This window comes from Pseudoliparis swirei, chromosome 4 (genome assembly GCF_029220125.1).
Source record: "Pseudoliparis swirei isolate HS2019 ecotype Mariana Trench chromosome 4, NWPU_hadal_v1, whole genome shotgun sequence".
NCBI classification, from domain to species: domain Eukaryota; kingdom Metazoa; phylum Chordata; class Actinopteri; order Perciformes; family Liparidae; genus Pseudoliparis; species Pseudoliparis swirei.
The window spans coordinates 23,721,585-23,740,350 of record NC_079391.1 but is presented as its reverse complement, the minus strand read 5'-3'; the positions used below and the strand labels follow the sequence as shown (position 1 = coordinate 23,740,350).

The 18,766-nt window shown below is 42.7% G+C and overlaps 1 protein-coding gene across 1 annotated transcript in view; it reads left to right on the top strand.

Annotated features, from left to right (window-relative positions):
- The window catches only part of si:ch211-186j3.6 (neural-cadherin), a 327,506-nt gene that overhangs the window by 180,387 nt on the left and 128,353 nt on the right, over positions 1-18,766 (top strand). Inside the window, exons 16-24 of the mRNA XM_056412797.1 lie at positions 1,151-1,294; positions 6,770-6,890; positions 7,150-7,312; positions 8,372-9,040; positions 9,403-9,594; positions 10,722-11,165; positions 11,344-11,674; positions 12,368-12,461; positions 16,377-16,561. Of these exons, the coding sequence (XP_056268772.1) occupies positions 1,151-1,294; positions 6,770-6,890; positions 7,150-7,312; positions 8,372-9,040; positions 9,403-9,594; positions 10,722-11,165; positions 11,344-11,674; positions 12,368-12,461; positions 16,377-16,561 (2,343 nt within the window). The remainder of the gene's footprint in view (positions 1-1,150; positions 1,295-6,769; positions 6,891-7,149; positions 7,313-8,371; positions 9,041-9,402; positions 9,595-10,721; positions 11,166-11,343; positions 11,675-12,367; positions 12,462-16,376; positions 16,562-18,766) is intronic.

Sequence of the window (18,766 nt, the reverse complement as noted above, 5' to 3'; positions counted from 1 at the left end):
AGTTGGATAGATAGTTTCCATAATGAAATCTTTGCTGCGGTTCTCATCCAGTTATTTGTGCACCCACAGCCGCTGCATAAAGCAAGACTGACAGCTCATCACTTTTATTACTATGGAAAGTAGTCATATTGTGCTCACTTGCATCTGATGTCTCCTTGTTTACGTGAGGATGCGTCCCCTGTGTAGCTTGAAAAGCATTGTATTTGAATTGTTTTGAAGTGTGGTTTTTTAATGTGAAAAAATCTAATTCTGACAAAAAGTAACAACCGATTAATTAAAGTGGAAACACGTGAGACAGTATTCAAAAACATTGGTTGTCTTTTAATGCACAGAATATTGGCTACCACAAAAGGTCCAGAGTGTAACTCCAATCGGAGTAAAAAAAATAATATAAAGAAAGAAACGAAAAGAGAACACACCAGAGAGAACTGAATGATGCTTGCTGTATTTACCTATGCAGATTTACACATACAGACATACATGCTAAGCACCCAGTCGCAAAATAGAGAGAGCAAAACGGTGTCAAGTGGCACTTAAGTAACATGGATGAACACTTCTTTCACAGGCAGTTAACACTGGAGTGAAGGATGTGCTTTTTACACATACATGTCTTTAGAAGTGGCACAACGTGCATGAGCTACTGCTTCTACTGATCCACCGTTATGGGTTCTTGCTCCACCTCTTCTTACCCTCCTCTCTCTCTTTCTGACAGATTGACTAACTTTGATACGCAAGTTGTGTACGTTGGGTTGCTTAACTACCGAGCTCCACCCCGGTGCCCCCCACCCTCAGGGTGCTATGTACACCGCTTCAGCCCACAGTTGAATGGTGAAGGAAAAAGAAACGGACAGATTTAATAGTCGGAAATAGTGGAGACGTATGAAAGATGTTACATTAAAGCGGCAGACAATGGTGGATGGAATACAGATATTGGATGTTATTTTTGTTCCCATCCGTGCGGTTGAAGAAATGTGATCCGTGTGTGCATGTCCGCATGCCTGCTGCTGAAAAGTGGCTAAATTGTTGCTATCCAAATAGAAGGAGAGAGAAAGACAGATGTTCACGTTCACGCTGACAGAATAAGAACATCATGTTTATGATTGTCTTTCCCCTGTTTCTCTCTCTTTCTCATCCTTTTTATTATTTTCAGACACAGCATATGTTCGCGTTTTCATCAGCGACGTGAACGACAACAAGCCAGCGTTCGCACAGGCGTCTTATGAAGTTGATGTTGATGAAGACGCTGACGTAGGCTTCGCCATCCTCACCGTCAGTGCCAACGACGGGGACGAAGGTGGGTGGCATGCATAAAGGAGAGTGTGTGTGTGTGAGTTTCGTGGAATTGGGCGATGAAGACACAGAGTAGTGATGGTGCTTTAAGTGTTTCTCTTTTGCTTCACTGAAGAAGACAAAATGTCACTTGTCACTTCACTGCTGTTTGCTTGTTTGATCCCTCTTTTACTCTGAAGGCAAAAGAAAGGGTTTACACCACAAGACATATCTTGAAGTCATGACAACCGAAGCAATATGTTTGAATCAGCCATTTATGGAGAATCCATTTAATAGAACCATTTGCTGGATAAGGCAAAGAAAGAATCTCTGAAATGTGAACTTTCAACATGTCTTCTTTGGTCAAACATTTCTCTGGTCCCTGGAATCTTCTGACACTGAGGTGTTTTTCCTTTTCCAACAGTATATAGCCCAAGTTTCAGAATGTGGTTGTGGGTTTAGTCAACTGCTTCAGTGATTCCATTCATTCCAAGTGTATTGTGGCACAAGTCTCCACTTGGCTGTATCCATTGACAGTATCATGCACTGTAATCCTGGGGGCAAACCACTCGTACTTTAAGGGTGCATATTCTACCCCTAGGACAGGGGTCGGCAACCCGCGGCTCCGGAGCCGCATGTGGCTATCCAGCCCTTCTATTACGGCTCCCTGAGGCTTTGACAAAAAAAACAATATATATATACATAGTAGTCGCTGTTGAGCGTCTTTGCCTGCAGGGGGCTCATCCTGATTCACAGAGGCCCGCCCTCATTAAATTGTCATTGGATAAATGAAAAAAAGAAAAGCCACGGAGAAAAATAGAGAGTTTAACTATGCGTGGACGTATTCATTTGCTTTCACTGCCAACGATGCTGGCTTAGCTGTATGTGTTACGCCCTGTTCTGTGGCTGTTTCTCAATATGCGTTCCTGTCAGTACTTCTCTGTACTTGTGTCCTCGTGACTCGTGACACGTCATCAGTCGCAGCCCGAGTAATGTTCAAATTTAAAGTCCGCTTCTCGCAAAGCACGGTCAAAATACCCGGATGTGACTTGATCCTCCCACTTTCCAGAGGATGCATCAGAGGAGACTTGTGCGTACTCTGGCCAGCATATATCCCAGAATGCATTTCGCACCAGCAACCGGAAACAATAGCGGAGGAGAAAATAAACAACTGACAGTTGACTCTTTATAAATACTACTTTTGTTGAGTCAAGAATGTAATTTTAGAATGTTTTCAGGCGAGAAGTTAGTAGTTTAAAAAGTTTAAAGACCGTTATCATTTTCTTCATCCACCACGGAATAACTAACCACTAGTTCTGCTTTATACTTGTTGAGGACATCCCACAAACATCAGAACATGTAACGCCCTCGTGTTTGGGTTCATAACATTATATCATATATATATATATATTAATACATAACATCACCCGTAGGCTGACAGCTCGGTCACTTTCACCGATGAAGTTACTGTTGTGTCTGAAAGACTTCCGCTTTCAGCGCTACGAGAGCAGAACATCTAAATTCATAATATTGTTGTGTTTGTTCAACAGCAACAGCAGTGATGATGAGCAACTCAAGAGCTGATTGGCCCGAGTTGCGAAATTATCGCCTAGGGGCGGAAACTGCGCCGCTGAAAACTCGCCGCTGTAAATGCGTCGCCCACATTGCGACGCCCCAAACGCGCCAGACAAATGTCGCGTCTATGGCAGCCACACGCGTCCGTACGTTGACTTTTCATGGGATTCGGTCGCGCAAAAAAATCTTGATGCTTTTGGTGTGAACGTACCTTTATGGGGGGCTTGGATATACAGAAGCAGGAAACGAGGAGAAGGAGAACGACACATTGTGTTTGTGAAGATGAAGAGAAGGGAGAAAGCTGCAACTCTCATAATACCTCAAAAGTGTAGTGCAGAGGCCGGCTGTGCACATGTGCTGAATAACCCTGAGTCGCTATACAACATGATAGATGCCGATTGGCATTCTTTGTTGTGCGAGTGTGAAAAACCAGGAAAGGATTGTTACCACCAACTGGAAGAGATGTAGGAAGCACCAACATGTGTATGTTTAATTAGTTTCTGTTTGTGTTGTGCGTACAGAGGGTTACTTTGATCGAGGAAGAGATTAGATTGGAAGAGGACCATTTTCATGGAGGACAATGTTTACATATTGCACTGCTGAAGTAGCCAACATATATAGATGCATGCATTAATTGCCTGTTACCAGTCCTTGGACAAACCACGACGTAGAAGCAGGAATGTGAGATGTTGAAGGTTTGGATAACTTCACGTTAAACCTGGTTCCCCTGTTAATAATGGCCCCAGTGTATCCAGAGATTAGCAACACCTGCTTTATAATTTAAATATGTAATCAGTTAAGTGAATCATCTCCATAGAGTATCATATATATTTAAGAATCATGCGCCTATCAGAACCACTGAATATATTTTGAGTAGCAAATTCTCACCTCCTGTATGTTTAAAAGGGGGCGTCCGTCTTCACGGAGGGCAGCGGCCATAAATCTAGACTCGCATAAGATTCAATGGATTTGTTTTGTCCAAAAGATGTCAAGTCCTGTTATGTGACAGCATGTCCCACCGACCATCTGGTGATGGGTTTGCTCAAGCTGTCCTTGCTTTGAAAATATACCACTATATATGCGCTACTCAGCCGTAATTTTTTTTTTACGTAGCGAAAACGTTAAAAGACGTGCAGTGGAAAGAAAAACCTCTGGGCCGGTCCTTTGGGAGACTACTCTAAAGGCCACTTTGAAATTGATTCCATGTTTGTGTTCTCGTAGCTGTCCAGCACAAGATTGTAAATCAGTCAAAGTGAGCCTTGTATTGTTTATGTTGGCCGTAGATAGGCGTTTTCTAGCGCCCTGCTGTACTGCAGTAATGTCATAGCTGACATTTATTCCATGTCAGCAGCATCGCGCCCGTCAGCCCGAAGACACAAGTCAAATGAATATTGGTTTTGTTTTTGCTATTTTTGCATCCTATGTTGCGCTGGGACGCATTAGGTTGCGACCATCTCAAAAAGACATGAGCGGTAGTAGTTTCTAAGAAGTGTAACTAAGTGCAAGATTAGTATTTCTAAGTGGACCCATTCCCTCTTGGTTGTGTGCAGCCAGTGAGGTACTGTATGTTCTTTATATTTTATGTTCATGTTTTCGTCGCGCATATTTCTGTCCAAACTGTTTTTATGTAATGTGAACGCCAACCTTTGTTAAATGTATTTGTACAGTTCGACAGTGGTTTGTGAAGTGCGCGTGCATCCATTACATCTATTAGTAACCCAAGAACGACGGTGTTGTGTATTTCCTGGAGGGAGAGGTATTAGTGCAGTTATTTTAAATTACTAGTTGTATCACAGAGACATTTAATCTAATAACATTTCCCATATTTGAAAGAAACATAGAAGGTCTTTGTGGAAACTAGCACTAATTAAGTGAAATAATAGGTACAGACACTTCCACTGAAGTCACCCCTTTGACAGGTTGACATTACTCAGTGTCCTCTGGGCAATTTATTTGAAAACAATTAAAAAGTATATTTAGCATACATGTTGCAAATAAGTTCACTTTAGCCTTGGTCGGACTAGAATGATAGTGCGGTGTTGGTAGTGTGTGTATGTGTTTCCCTCCCTGCTCGCTCATCCTCATACTCTTCAGTAAAGCACAGCACCAACAGAGTGGAAAGAGTTTTGAAATTGGGACAACTGGGAATACAAATTAATTTTCTCTCCATTTTGTTTGTTTATTTTAACAGTTGTATTATGCCTTGCGTGTCTCTTTTGTCCGTTGGGTCCAAGCAGTTTTTCGAATACTTAAGAGATTGCGAAAACTAGGAGAAGAAAAACACAGCGATGTGATTGCATTTATCCCCAAATGTCTCATTTAAATTGCCAACAGACAGATGCTACAAAACGATCTGGATTAGTGCATTCTCCCTCTCCTTCCTCTACTTTCATCTTGCTAATAAGCTGTGGATCTCATCTTGTGTCCAGAGGTTTCTCCTTTTTTCCTTTCATATTACCATCAGGGGCGGTAGATGCACTGGTGATTGAGATGCAGGCCTTCGCTTTACCAGTAATTGCATAATTGCATTGAGGGGGAGCATTTTGTTGATCAGCATATTAGAGTATTACAGTGGACTATTAATATTGCTTTGCACAGCTTAGAAACAAACCTTATTAAGCGAGGTGGGGAGAGAACCTTCGAGATGAGGGGTGGGGGAACTTCAAGGCAATATGATTTTAAATTGCTTGGAACAATGGATTATTTATTTTTTAATGAAGAATTGCTGCTTACTGTTGCATTTAAGCATTCTTGTAGTTTGACTGACATTTTGGAGATGTTCTAATTTAAATTGGACATACCATGTGCCATGCTTAACAACCTCTTCAACACTGATCCAGGACTGTATCTTTAGCAGGAAGCTATTTATATGGTAATTATATATGAATCTCTGTAAACCATGTGTTAATGTAAACACCATCAAGTTGAAATCTCATTGCGTTCCTCTCCAAATAAGTCAACTTCTGCATTTGCACTTGTACCGGCTAGAAAGATGTACGATCTTAATCACTTGTAACATCAAAGGACTTGTAATCTTCTTCAATTCTAAATAGAGCTTGGTGATGTATACTTAATAAGTATACAGGAATGAAACTATGCAGAATGAAGCCTGTGCACACAGCCGCAAAAGCAGCATTGAATACAATGTTTGCATGCTTCAGCAGACCGGACCTCGCAGGTACCCCACTGGGAAGGCTCCTGGTGATGTTCTGCTATTTAAGCCCATCCACAATTAACACAGTTGTACTTCTTGTCACCATCGCATGCTCCATGTTTTACCAAGGACCACTTGCTTTGAATCAACTATATGTCCTCCAAACACAATTTGAATGACATTCTTATCAGCTTTTTGATGACTAAAAAGGCAGAAGTACATTACATCTGAATGGTAATTCATTTTTAGAGCGTGCAGGCACAACCTTAGCTGCAGAAGTGGTGTATTGTTTTTTACAATTAAGCCCACTTTCTGTTATCAAATTGATTCTTGATGTACTTGTTCATAATGATTGCAACTCCTATTTTCTCTGAAAGTAAAGTTAATTTTGCAAATGTTTATGAATTGGATTTAATTTGTGTTAAAAAAAATAGTCTTTTGTATGTATACCACTTTAAATGTATCCGCTTTGAGTTAGGAATGTGTCTGGTCCTAAAGCGCCACTACCTTTTTTGTCTTTTCTATTTGTGTAACTAAGAAACTTATTCATTGAGGCTTTTTCCGAAAAATGTCAGGAACCAACAGCAATGGACTAGATGTGGACTTCCAATCCACAAAAGCCCTTTCTTGATCCAAATAGAGCAGATAAGGCTTCTGGCCTATTTCTTTCCACCCAACAACAAGACTTACAAACCATATTCTGCTTGTCAGTGACAAAGGTTTATTTACATGTCATTCATCGTGTTACCTTCATCTTCTCCGGTTCTGCAGGTGGAAATGCAAAGCTGCGCTACCAGATCACATCCGGGAACACGGGAGGGGTCTTTGATGTGGAACCAGAGGTGGGCACAATCTTCATCGCCCAGCCTCTAGACTACGAACAGAACAAAAGGTAGGAACACAACCCAAGGAGGAATCCTGTGAGACACCAATGTTTACTTTTTAAAGTTGTCAAATGATTTAAACTCAAATAGATGGTTGTATTCCCCTTCTTGTATTACTTGTTTATTTATTTGTCTGGCACTATTAATGCTATTGCTTTCAACTCCACTCCTGGTACAATTAGCTCAGAGTATTGTAATTGTTCTAGGACTTCTCAAAGCAAGTGTTACTTCATGAAAGCCCTTGATGACGCCCACACTTTTTCCCAGGTACAAGCTTCATGTCCTGGCTTCAGATGGGAAGTGGGAGGATTACGCAACAGTGTCGGTGAACGTGGTGAACAAGAATGACGAGGCGCCGGTGTTCACCGTTAACGAGTACTACGGCAGCGTGACGGAGGAGCTGGATGGCTCTCCGGTGTTTGTGTTGCAGGTACACACCCATCCTTATTCTGCTGCGTGATAGGGGATTGCAAAAACCCTCACAGGCCCTGTTTACTGAGCACGATGTCAGTGTTATCGCTGAAGCATTCATCTAACCTGTCTCGTTTGTCAACGAGAATGGAGGCAATAGCAGCCAGTTTTACCCTAGAAGGGAAGACGAGATTATCAGTTGTCCTAATTCTTGTCAAATTAGGCTAAACTAATTATACACTGAATTACGAGCTTTAGCCTCATACTTCTAATATCAATACCATGCATGTATTGCCAGTCACCAGCTAGAAATAATAAGCTGTTCAAGGGCACTTTCTTTAAAACGGTCCAAGAATCTTCCTGTTCTGGACATTTTAGACAGGCACAGCAGCGGTAGCAAAGAGGAACAAGGCTTTACGTACAATCAGTTTAACACCCATTTTAAGACCTACATATATACATTTGTATGATACATTGAGATTGGTTGCTGTGTTTGGCTAACAACTAATCAAACTACCAGTAGATTACAGCCACTCAGCCGGTTTCTGCACTCTGAGTGCACCATTCTAGTGCATAACCATCTCTGTATTACCAGAGTTAAACACCTTGTTTGTAACTTCTTTAAAGTGAGTCAGTACACCTGGTGCTCTCTTCCCTCTCTTAAGAGCATATGTCTTACCTTTTTAAACACAAGTTCATTTTGGCTCGAAATCACTCCGCAATTACCGTCCTAAATTGAAACATCTTTGGCCTGCCCAGAGTGTAATTACTGCCGATGTGTCTGGAATGAGTGAGAAGGAGCACATAAGAAGGAGAGGAGAGGAGAGGAGAGGAGAGGCGAGGCGAGGAGAGGAGAGGCGAGGAGAGGAGAAGAGGGGGTCGGGGTTGAGGAGGATGAATCTCTGCCAGCTTTACTTAACAGAGTGTTCATACCTGCACATAGCAGTATTGAAGTGCCTCCAGTCAAGATATCAAGTCAGCAGCATTTCAATAATTAAATAGTGTCTTTAAAAAAGAAGAAAATAATGGCATTGTACTCTCATCACCCTCTGTCTCGCTGTACCTTTTGATGTTGTAGGTAACGGCGTCTGACCCGGATAAGGATGCTGACCAGGAGGCTTTGCGTTACTCTCTCCACGGCCAGGGTGCCGAGAGTGAATTCATAATTGATGAGGTCACAGGCAAGATCTACGCTCAGCGGACATTGGACCGCGAGGAGCGCGCCGTGTGGCGTTTTGTCGTCTTGGCCACGGACGAGGGTGGCGAAGGTCTGACGGGCTTCACCGATGTCATCATCAATGTGTGGGACATCAATGACAATGCACCCGTCTTCACCTGTGCCCCCAGTTGTCACGGAGACGTGGCCGAGAACTCGGTCGTGGGGACGTCTGTGATGGAGATGACAGCCACGGACCTGGATGACTCGGCTGTGGGTCAGAACGCCGTGCTCTCTTACAGGATTATGGGTAGTTTAGATGCCACAAACATCGAGGTGGGTGGAGTGCCTACCTTCTCGGAAATGTTCACTGTCAACGCCGTAACAGGGACCATCTCTGTGGCCATGGGCGGTCTGGACCGGGAGCAGGTCGAGTCTTACCTCCTGGTTGTTGAGGCCAGAGATGGTGGAGGGATGACGGGAACGGGAACTGCGACCGTACAAATTAAGGATGTGAACGATCATGCTCCAAGATTCACTGATCACTCCTGCCTGGCAAGGATCTCTGAGAATGCAGAGCCCAATGCAGAGGTAGGTCACGTTAATGAAGCACCAGTTGTATTCTCCTATTTTATATTGCTATCAGAAATATATTGTCTAAGTTCTGCAAACGTAAACAGAGCATTTGTTGATGAATGATGGTATACTTCATCATTCAATACCTCCTAAAAAGACAATGCACAACAGTGGCATATGAAAAAACATCAAAGGCCTGCCTTAAACTTCCTTTGTGAACGGGTTGGTTGACAAAGCCATTGTGTTTAGCATGTTACTTCATAGTCTTGAGACACCACAAGCTGTCTTTGTACCCCCTAATGCTAAGAATATTGAAATAATTGAGTTTAATCCCAAATGAGATACCTCACTCACATGATGATATTGCTTCTCCTAAGGTCCTGGAGCTCATGGCAGAGGACAGAGACACTGGAGAAAATGCCCAGCTGACCTTTAGTGTTGTGGCTGGAGACCAAGAGCAGAAGTTCTATATGGTCAGCCACAAGCAGGAGCAGCGCGGCACCCTGAGGCTGAAGAAACGTCTGGACTATGAACGACACAGCGAGCAGAGGTTTAACCTCACACTGAAGGTACTTAGAAGCTGTTGACTATTGAAGGTTACTTTGATTCATCCTCTTAATCTCTCTCTCTCTCTCTCTCTCGCTCGCTTTCTCATTCATGGAGTTTAATTTCACTTTCATGGAAGGAACTATCAGTGAAGGGTGTTTCGCATGTGTGAAGGGGGGATAAAGAAACAGATTCTGACAGAAGCCAGATGATGAATGGTGCCTGACAGTGCTGACAATATGGGAAAGATTTTAAAAGTTGGAAGTTTAGATGCATTCACATAGTGTGTTCCTGTAAAGTTTTGAGAGTAGTTAATACTGATAGGGAAACATTGAAAAACAGTTTCGGTAAATTTCGTATTGATCTCAAAGTTTTTTTCTATAGTGAGCACAAGTCTCTCAAATTAACCTGCGCCTCTGTCAACAGCGACAACAAATACTGTCTCGCTGAAGAGAACTATAAAGTCTGCCACAGAAGACACAGGAGGTGTCATATGTCAGCTACAGACAGGAACATTAAACCTCCAAAAGGGAACTTTTCATATGGGTGTCTGTGAAAGGTAGCTTTTGGAAAATAACCAGAAATTATATAGTGATACAATAATATCAGCTCTGGCATGCTCATAGATAGATAGATAGATATATACTTTATTAATCCCCAAGGGGAAATTTGTCGTGACAGATAGATGTATAGATGGTGTGATATTGCTTTGTACCCAAAGGTATAAAACAGTAAAAATGGTTCCTATTGTGAGAGTGATCACTACTGTTCATGTACAAAATCATGGATATGTCAGGACAACAAATTTAATTTATTACAAACACACCTCGAAGGGCACTCAGAAATGATGGATCTCGTGCAATCTCAAGAACATTCAGGGGAAAAAAGTGATCTGCACCTTCATGATATGGTTCTTCATCGGCCAGTGCTATACGCTACCACCAAGTTTCATGGCGATTTGGCCAATAGTTTTTTCGTCATCCTTCTTGAAAAATAGATAAACAAACCAAACCAAAGACAGTGACCTTCTTGGCGGAGGTAATTACTGACTTGAAAACATTGCAGACCAATAGTTGGCTGATAGGCAATCAATATGTTGTCTAAACTGCACTTGAATGACATGTGAGACTAATTGAGACTTCTGTTTTAGGTTGAGGACCTGGACTTCTCCAGCCTTCTTCACTGTGTGGTGGACGTGGAGGACTATAACGACCATGCTCCTGTCTTCATTCCACAACTCCTGGCTCTCGCCCCACTACCTGAAGACATCAACGTGGGAACCAGTGTGGCACGTTTGGTGGCCAGCGACTCCGATTCAGGCCAGAACCGCGACATCACCTATAGCCTTACGGAGGACTCCGATCCCGATGGGCTGTTCACCATTGACCAGTCTGGTGTACTCTCTGTAGCTCGTCCTCTGGATCGGGAGAGGATATCGCAGCATTACCTAGTTGTCATAGCGACTGATCATGGGGTTCCACCTCTAACAGGCACCGCCACAGTCCAGCTGCCACTGTTGGATGTAAACGATAATGGACCAGAGTTTGAGGCAGCATACTACCCAATTGTCTTTGAGAATGTGGCCGGACCACAGGTACGTAGGTTTGACTGGGTTTAATCTAAATGTAATATGTAACATATTGATGTTATGCTATCATTTGGTGAAAAGAAGAAAGTCAGGAGGAATCAAAGGAGAATTGGTGGCACGACGCATGAAAGGAAAGTTGAACCGTAGCAAACCACAACTTCCTATGTCCTCCCTTCTTCTTTAGGTGGTACGGTTGAACCAAACATCAACCCTCCTCCGAGCTGTGGACCGGGACTCTCCAGAGAATGGCCCGCCCTTCCACTTCACCGTCACCTCCCAGTATCGCCACGGCAACGATTTCTACCTCCAGGACAACCTAAATGGCACGGCGACACTCACAGCCCTGAGGACCTTTGACCGCGAGCGGCAGAAAGAGTTCCTCATCCCCATTACCATGAGCGACAGCGGCCATCCAGCCAAAACGGTGACCAGCACCCTCACAGTGACCATCGGCGACCAAAACGACCACGCACATGTGGCGGGGGAGAAGACCATTTTCATCAATAGTCACAGAGGTGAGTGGGTCATCTGAAGTGATGAAGATCAGATAAATATCCCTACGTCGAGAGCTTCTACTTTTCAAGCACATTTTAATCTTTGATGTCAATTATAGTTCTCCATATCTGTAAGTGAAAATTATATTGTAAGCCAATTCATTTCCAATTAGTGTGCAGTAATTAATGCACACAGACTTGCATCATTGTTCTTGTTTTACTCACCATTGCCTCAGTCCGCCCACTGTTACCAAATTATCATTGTCTGTATGATCCCTGGTTTAGTCAGCATGACTCACATGGTGCTATTCTAAGGGTCGCAAGGGCCAATCATTGCTGGATTTCATGCAATTAACCACAGCTATAATCTTTAATGTTCCTGAGCTGTCCTCGTAAACCATCACATGATTTAGCCTCTCGGACCAAAGGACAATACTTTCATTCTAGCAAATGGATATCCAGGTCCATTTTTCACATCCACAGCTTTTATTTATTTTCATTTTTTTAAACTTATTGGATACATGGTAAATTATCAGATTTTGCAATTGCAAGGAAACAATGTGTTTCGGTAGAGATTAACTTTGTACTTTCTGTCAACAAAAAACAACAGGCTAAAATTCAGCATGTCAGAGTATTAGATTTTATCCAGAAACGTTTATGCACCGACTTGACGATAATTTTAAACTAATGAACCTGTGTGTCTTCTGTTATCAGGCCGTATGCCAACAACGGTGCTGGGAAAGGTCTACTCTCCTGACCCTGATGACTGGGACAACAAGACGTACGTCTTTGAAGGAAACGTGGCAAGGTAAAGATTGTGTAACTCTTTGTGAAGCATTCATGCTTGATATAATACCTTTAGGAGAGGGGAAGCTGCATTGTGCACAAGCTGTTAGTGAAAGTGTAACAGTTCTAGCAGCCTCCAACACAGACTGTATCAGTGTTTTCTATAACCAACAGCACAACACAAGTACTCATGAAATCTAAGATATGTATGTTGTGTTGGCCAATGTTTGTGATGGCCTGATCTTTGTCGTGCAATGCTAGATGATGGACCTGTCCTACTTGGGATAATATACACTGTGTCATGACCACCTAATGAGGATTGCTTTTACGCCTTGAGCCATGTTATGTTTCCCTGCTAATCTTGCAGCACACTGAGTATACATAATAAGTTTTTTAATCAGGCATATTTATTTGTTGTCAGTGTGGTCAGTAATCATGCCTGATGTTTTAATAAAGCTAAAACATCCTCATTAAATCAGCAAGATAATTCTGTAGTATGAATTATTTGTCATCATTTTTACCATCCATTTCCTGGGTAAGCTTTTGCTCCATAGATTGGTTCCTATGTTTTCCTCTTTTACTGAAGTGGAGGCTCTGGCCCACCTCAAGACTTCCCTTCGCCAAAATGAGCAGATATATTTTTTACTTTTTACTACTTGACACAAGTACAAAAAATCTCATTCAGTGACACTTCATCACCCCAACCACATCTTAAGTCTTCAGTCCAAACTCTCCCTCTCTCTCATAGTCAAAGTTCAGCCCGGGTAGAGACTGGGTGTACGATGAGGTATTAACATTTCATGACAGCTCTCAGCTCTTGGTTTTTCAGGCCAGTTGAGCTCAGAACACATTATGTGTTCACCGCTGTATGGGCTTTTCACAGAACAGGTCATAGCTCATTCTGTTCTACTTCATATATTTTCATATCAGTGCATCAAATCAAACACGATAGCTAAAGTACTGTGAACAACAGCAATTACATTGTTGGTCTCCTATATCAGGGGCTCTGTTGTAGTTGTAGTTGAACAAACAGGAAGGAAAGGTTGTTAGTGTTATAATAAAGAATATCAATGCTTCTTGTAGAATAGTTATACTGCACATGTCCTACTTTGTCTTGAAGAGTGGCCAATAATGTAAAAATGTAGTTTATATAAATGGTAATAGAAGTAGGCTGGAGCCAATTGTAAAGTACCAAGTGGGAACGTATTGTTAATTTTAGATGAGAAGTAAAAATGGTCTTTTAGTGAAACCTGAAATTAAGTGCTATACATTAGACATAATTTACCCACCACAGCATATACTGTGAAATGAGTTAATGTAGCCCTCTAAGTGTTTTTTGATTTGATTTGCCAAGGTTCTGCCTTGGATCTCCTATAATCCAACTTGAATGAGCTCATTTGCTGTACAAAGGGAAGATGAGGACCAAGTGAAATTGCTTTCTTGCATGTCGTTGTTCCCATTAGTCACTCATTCTTCCCTGTGTCTTCCCCCTCTCACTTTCTATGATTGTCCCAGGGGGGCATTACTTTACAGCTGAAAAACAGAGTAAACACCAGAACACGCTCAGTTGAAGACATGGCTGAAGGGGATGAAAGAGTATTTGTATCGTCTTTTGCTACTTGGACAGTTGGAACGGGTCCTGAAGGCACCGGACAGCTAAAGGGTGTTGAGTCTTTGTTGAGCTTTTTAAAGCATATCATATGACTTTTAAACATCTGCGTCAGTCTTTTATATATATCTTTACAAAATCCCTGTAGACATACCGGCAAATTGTTGTGACAAGATTTGACGGTGTGTCTACAGGGATTTTGTGATACGGTAGCGATCTAGGGCCCAGGTGACAGCAGACAGCATCAACAATATAGAGTCTTTGGGAGTATTTCTGAGCCAGATTGCCTATTAAGGGCCCAATACTTCCTTCATTGGGGGGTGGCTGTAGCTCAGTGGGGTAAGGGGATCGTCCCGCAACCCCAAGGTTGTCGGTTCGATCCCCGCTCTCCCCATTAGTTGCAAGTCGAAGTGTCCTTGAGCAAGGCACTGAACCCCCAGTTGCTTCCCGGGCGCATCACTGCAGCCCACTGCTCCTTAAGAACTAAGGATGGGTTAAATGCAGAGAATACATTTCGTTGCATGTGTACCTGTACTCTGTGCAATGACAATAGATTGAATCCAATCCAATCCAATTCATTGGCGCTCGATGTTAATCTTGAGGAGTGGAAACATCTGATATTGTTGCAATTCTTAGTGACACTTTGCTGCTATTTCATAATGATCATTGAGGACCTTATTGAAACTGAAAGAATACATAGTATTCTCTCAAATTGATGGCCTTTCGTGGGGGCTTAACATGCTCGACATGTTAACTTAATGCCATTTCAGCACATTTCTAGCCTTTTTCCTGTACTCAGGACGTAGACTGCTAATCCTGTCCCTACACATAAGTCTCTTTCATAACTCAGAAACTGTTTGTGATAGGCTATCCCCGCCCTTTAAACATGTAGTCCCGCCACTACCATAACACATGAACCGATAGTTTTGGGTGTCATTATTTCACTCATTACAAAGCACCCTCTGTCATCATCACCGTGAAGCCACGCCTTCTTTCATTACACATGAACCTCGAGTTGTAGACATAATTTCCCTCAGCAGTGAGGTCCTATTCCAATGATGAGGGTCATCACCGCCCCCGATACTGTAGCGCTGCCTTCTTTCAGAACTCGTGATTCGTTCTTCAGAGACTCTTGTGGAATTAATTATTGCACTCGGCTGAATTCCTGTTGTGTTGTGCCTGGGCGCTTCCCGCTGCTACCCCTGGTGCTCAGGATGGTCCAAAGGCCCATTCACTACTTGCAGCTTTAATGATTGGATTTTTAATTAAAGATCTATAAACACAGGCAGAGCCCTTCCACAGAGCTGTGCGTTTTACGTCACATCCCAGCAGATGCACACACGAGAATTGTGCGAATAGCACACAACCAAGGATGAGCTCATTAATATGAGCCCCATGAAAAATGGTCTTAATCGTGTTTCACTTCTACATTTCTAGAGTGCTGCATGCACCTGTGACAACAACACTGGACACACACAGATCTTGGCGGTAGTAGCACATATTTAAACTTTGAAGGCCGAAGTGGAGAAGGGTTCCATGTGAACAGCAGTTGAACATGGGTCAGTCGGTCCTCTGAGTAATACGAGTCACTGCCTGAGAGGAGCGAGACCTAATGTATTGTATAATGTAAGGTATGATTGATTCTGGACCTATAGGAGGGAGGCAAGCATTCATCCTGTGGATTTCTTTCCACTTAGGCAGTTACAATGACGACCTCTAATGGGCAAATAACTGATATTACTGGTCTCTACAGACTTACTGACACTTCAAAAATAGCCTAATCAGTACCAAGCCAGCAGTTTCCTACATATTCAGCAGCTTGACCCTCTCCGGCTCCAAGCCATTTGAAAATCCCTACCGTAACGCTGGGCGATGCAGCACTGTTCGCCGTGGTGAAATTGGATGTTGTAAACACACCAACCTGTCTTCGTCCCAGGTCACACTGTTCCAGCCCTCTTGAGACGTGCAGGAGAAGATCGGCACATGAGGCGGCAACCTGAATGACCTACATGACCGTATTAGTAAATACTTCTTGTTGGGTGGAAGGGTGCAATTTAAGTCACTGCGTTAAAGTGGATGCAATTGGCTGTCTGATGACGTAAAAGGCCATTTGTCATGCGTTTCTCCCAAGGGTGAGATTCAGACTCAACTTCTACCAAGAAGGGTGGTTCATTTGAAGCGTTGGTTAGTTGATAAAGCTTTACAACTATTTGGAGAGAGGTTAAACCTCTTCAGACCTGCACAGGGCTTGGCTTGTATGGTTTAGAACATTTAAATGTATTTTCTCTTAAACTGGTTTGGGTGTCTGTATTTTTTCTTTCCCCTCAGTTACTTCATCCTGAACAAGCGAACAGGCTTCCTGATCATTAAAGAAAACGCCCCACCCGACATCTATCAGTTCCAGGTCCGTGTGTCCGATGGAGTGTGGCCAGACGCCGTCTCTACTGTCATTGTGCATGTGAGGGAGCTTCGTGACGAGGCCATCTACAACGCAGGGTCTCTCCGCCTGGCAGGTACCATTCACTCTCAAGAGAATAGCTCACACACACACACACACAGCTCTGCTTCTGGTAAGAAATGGTCTGAGGTGTCACACTTGAATGTCCTCCTTGACCTCTGACCCCCTTTCTACTCGATGCTGTGTATGGTTTGGTCTTGTGTTCCCAGACCAAATCCATCCACAGCATGTTGCCCGCCACGGGAGATGTTATCACATCAGCTGTGTGTTATCATGGGACTGACGTTTAAGTTGCTGTCCTTGACCTGAGCAAACTGGATTGGTTGAGGAAGATCTTGAGATGTGGTTGAAAGCTCCAGAGAAAGCTTGTCAGTGGACCTTCTGTTCAGGTCAAATACCTTTGATCACATATGTCTTCATGTCTGGTTTATTGATGGTATTCTAGTGTATTTATAATAAATGGAACATGAGGTTGTGTCTGACTGTCTCTTGTGCTAACACAGTCCACCGATCGTTTTGTAAATATCTGTACATATTCTGCTTCCGTACATTGCCACTGGCAATGGGAGAGACCTCGGGAAGCCCGGAGGGAATTTGTTCTGCTCTCAAGGATGAACTAATTAGAATCTGATGGTCAAAGGCCAACTGTAGCGTCGCAAAAAATATGTTTTGTGTTAACTCAAGAATCCATAAACTGATTATGAATGTTTAATAGAATAACATGATGAAGTGATGACATTTTGGACAGACATGGACGTGGACTGCAATGGTTTGCAGAGGCACCAATTCTTTAGAAATGTAATTTTTTTCTTTTTTTCTTTTAATCACACAACAGCACTCAGAATTTCTGAGTGGATTTAGCAAAAAACAGATTAGTATTCAGAATTCTGTAAACAACTGCTCATGTATAGTTCTAAGCATCATGCATGAGTTTAATAACTTACTCTGAGACTCTCCTTCCTCCTCATGAAGACTAATACTGTCCTCCACTTCCAAATCCAGTTGAGCTTTTGGCTCTCATGTCCTTTGTATTACATTTATTTGATATTCATGTAAAAGTGCTTGGCCCCTTTGTGCTATTACAGGAACCGGTAGGACCTAAAGCAAACCCCATTTGTGATGAGCTGATAAAAGTCAATGTTAAAAAAGAGTGTACTGCTGACAAGGGAGTTGTCGGGGAATGTGGTCATTATTCGTGAACTTGTCTTCAGTCATGGAAAATTAATGAGCGCTGATTGCTGTTTGCTCTGCTTGTTTGCATTGTTTCACAGGACTGTCAAACTCCCAGTTAAAGAAGTTTCCTCAGTAACAGATTACACCCATTATTAATCCCTCTGCCCTGACTCATGGGGTTTGAGTTTGTCGTTGGAGCGTACAAAGAAAACCCTGTTTACATCACTTATGCAAGCAAAATAATTAGTAGAGACGGTTTTGCTCGGCCGGCACATTCTCCTCACAGGTTGAGCAGGATCCATCATTACCTGATGCGCAGCACATCGGCTCTCTGCTCAGAATTGAATTCGCTTTAGAGAAATTGGACATGGTTGGGGAATTTTTATGATTTCAGAGATATTGAAATAGAAGCAGAGAGGAAGGCCACGAGGGGTGCACTCCAAAGATGGGAGCGAGAGGGAGAGAAGGAGAAATGGAGGGCTTCATAAGTCGATAAAAGGATTTGCTTCTCATTCTGAAAACGGGGCTGAGGTAAATTAATGCGCACCAAAACCCAGAGAACAGCTGGCGCCCACATTTTCAATATTTCTGTAAGGCAATTGAATCCATCTACAAAACGTGGACGAGCAAATGTTTTTCAGGATGAATAATGGAAGTGAAAAATGACAGAAGCTGCTCTCAATGTTTGTTGTTTGCGAATGAAACCATATTTTGTCCATATAATTGAGATTAATGAGGTCATGTTTGTCAACAACGTCTCCCTGATGGGTGATCACTTTAGTGAGGGTTTTCAAATGGCAGCGCTGTCATCAAAGAGCTGGTAGCTGCAGCGTGTATTGATTAAATATACCCTGCATGGTTGGAACTAAGGGACTTAAATTGAGAGCTGGAGAGCACCTCTGTGAGCACAGTGGCGAAAAGGACGTTTAACCTGCGGTTCAGCAATAATTAAACCCCCCTCCAAAAAATAAATAATGTAAGTTTTAAGTTTTGACGCAAAAGGTAATCGCAAGGATTAATGACTTTGAGATCATTCTGAGGTATAGGCAATCTACCAAAACAGTGTTTGGTGTGTGTGTGTGTGTGT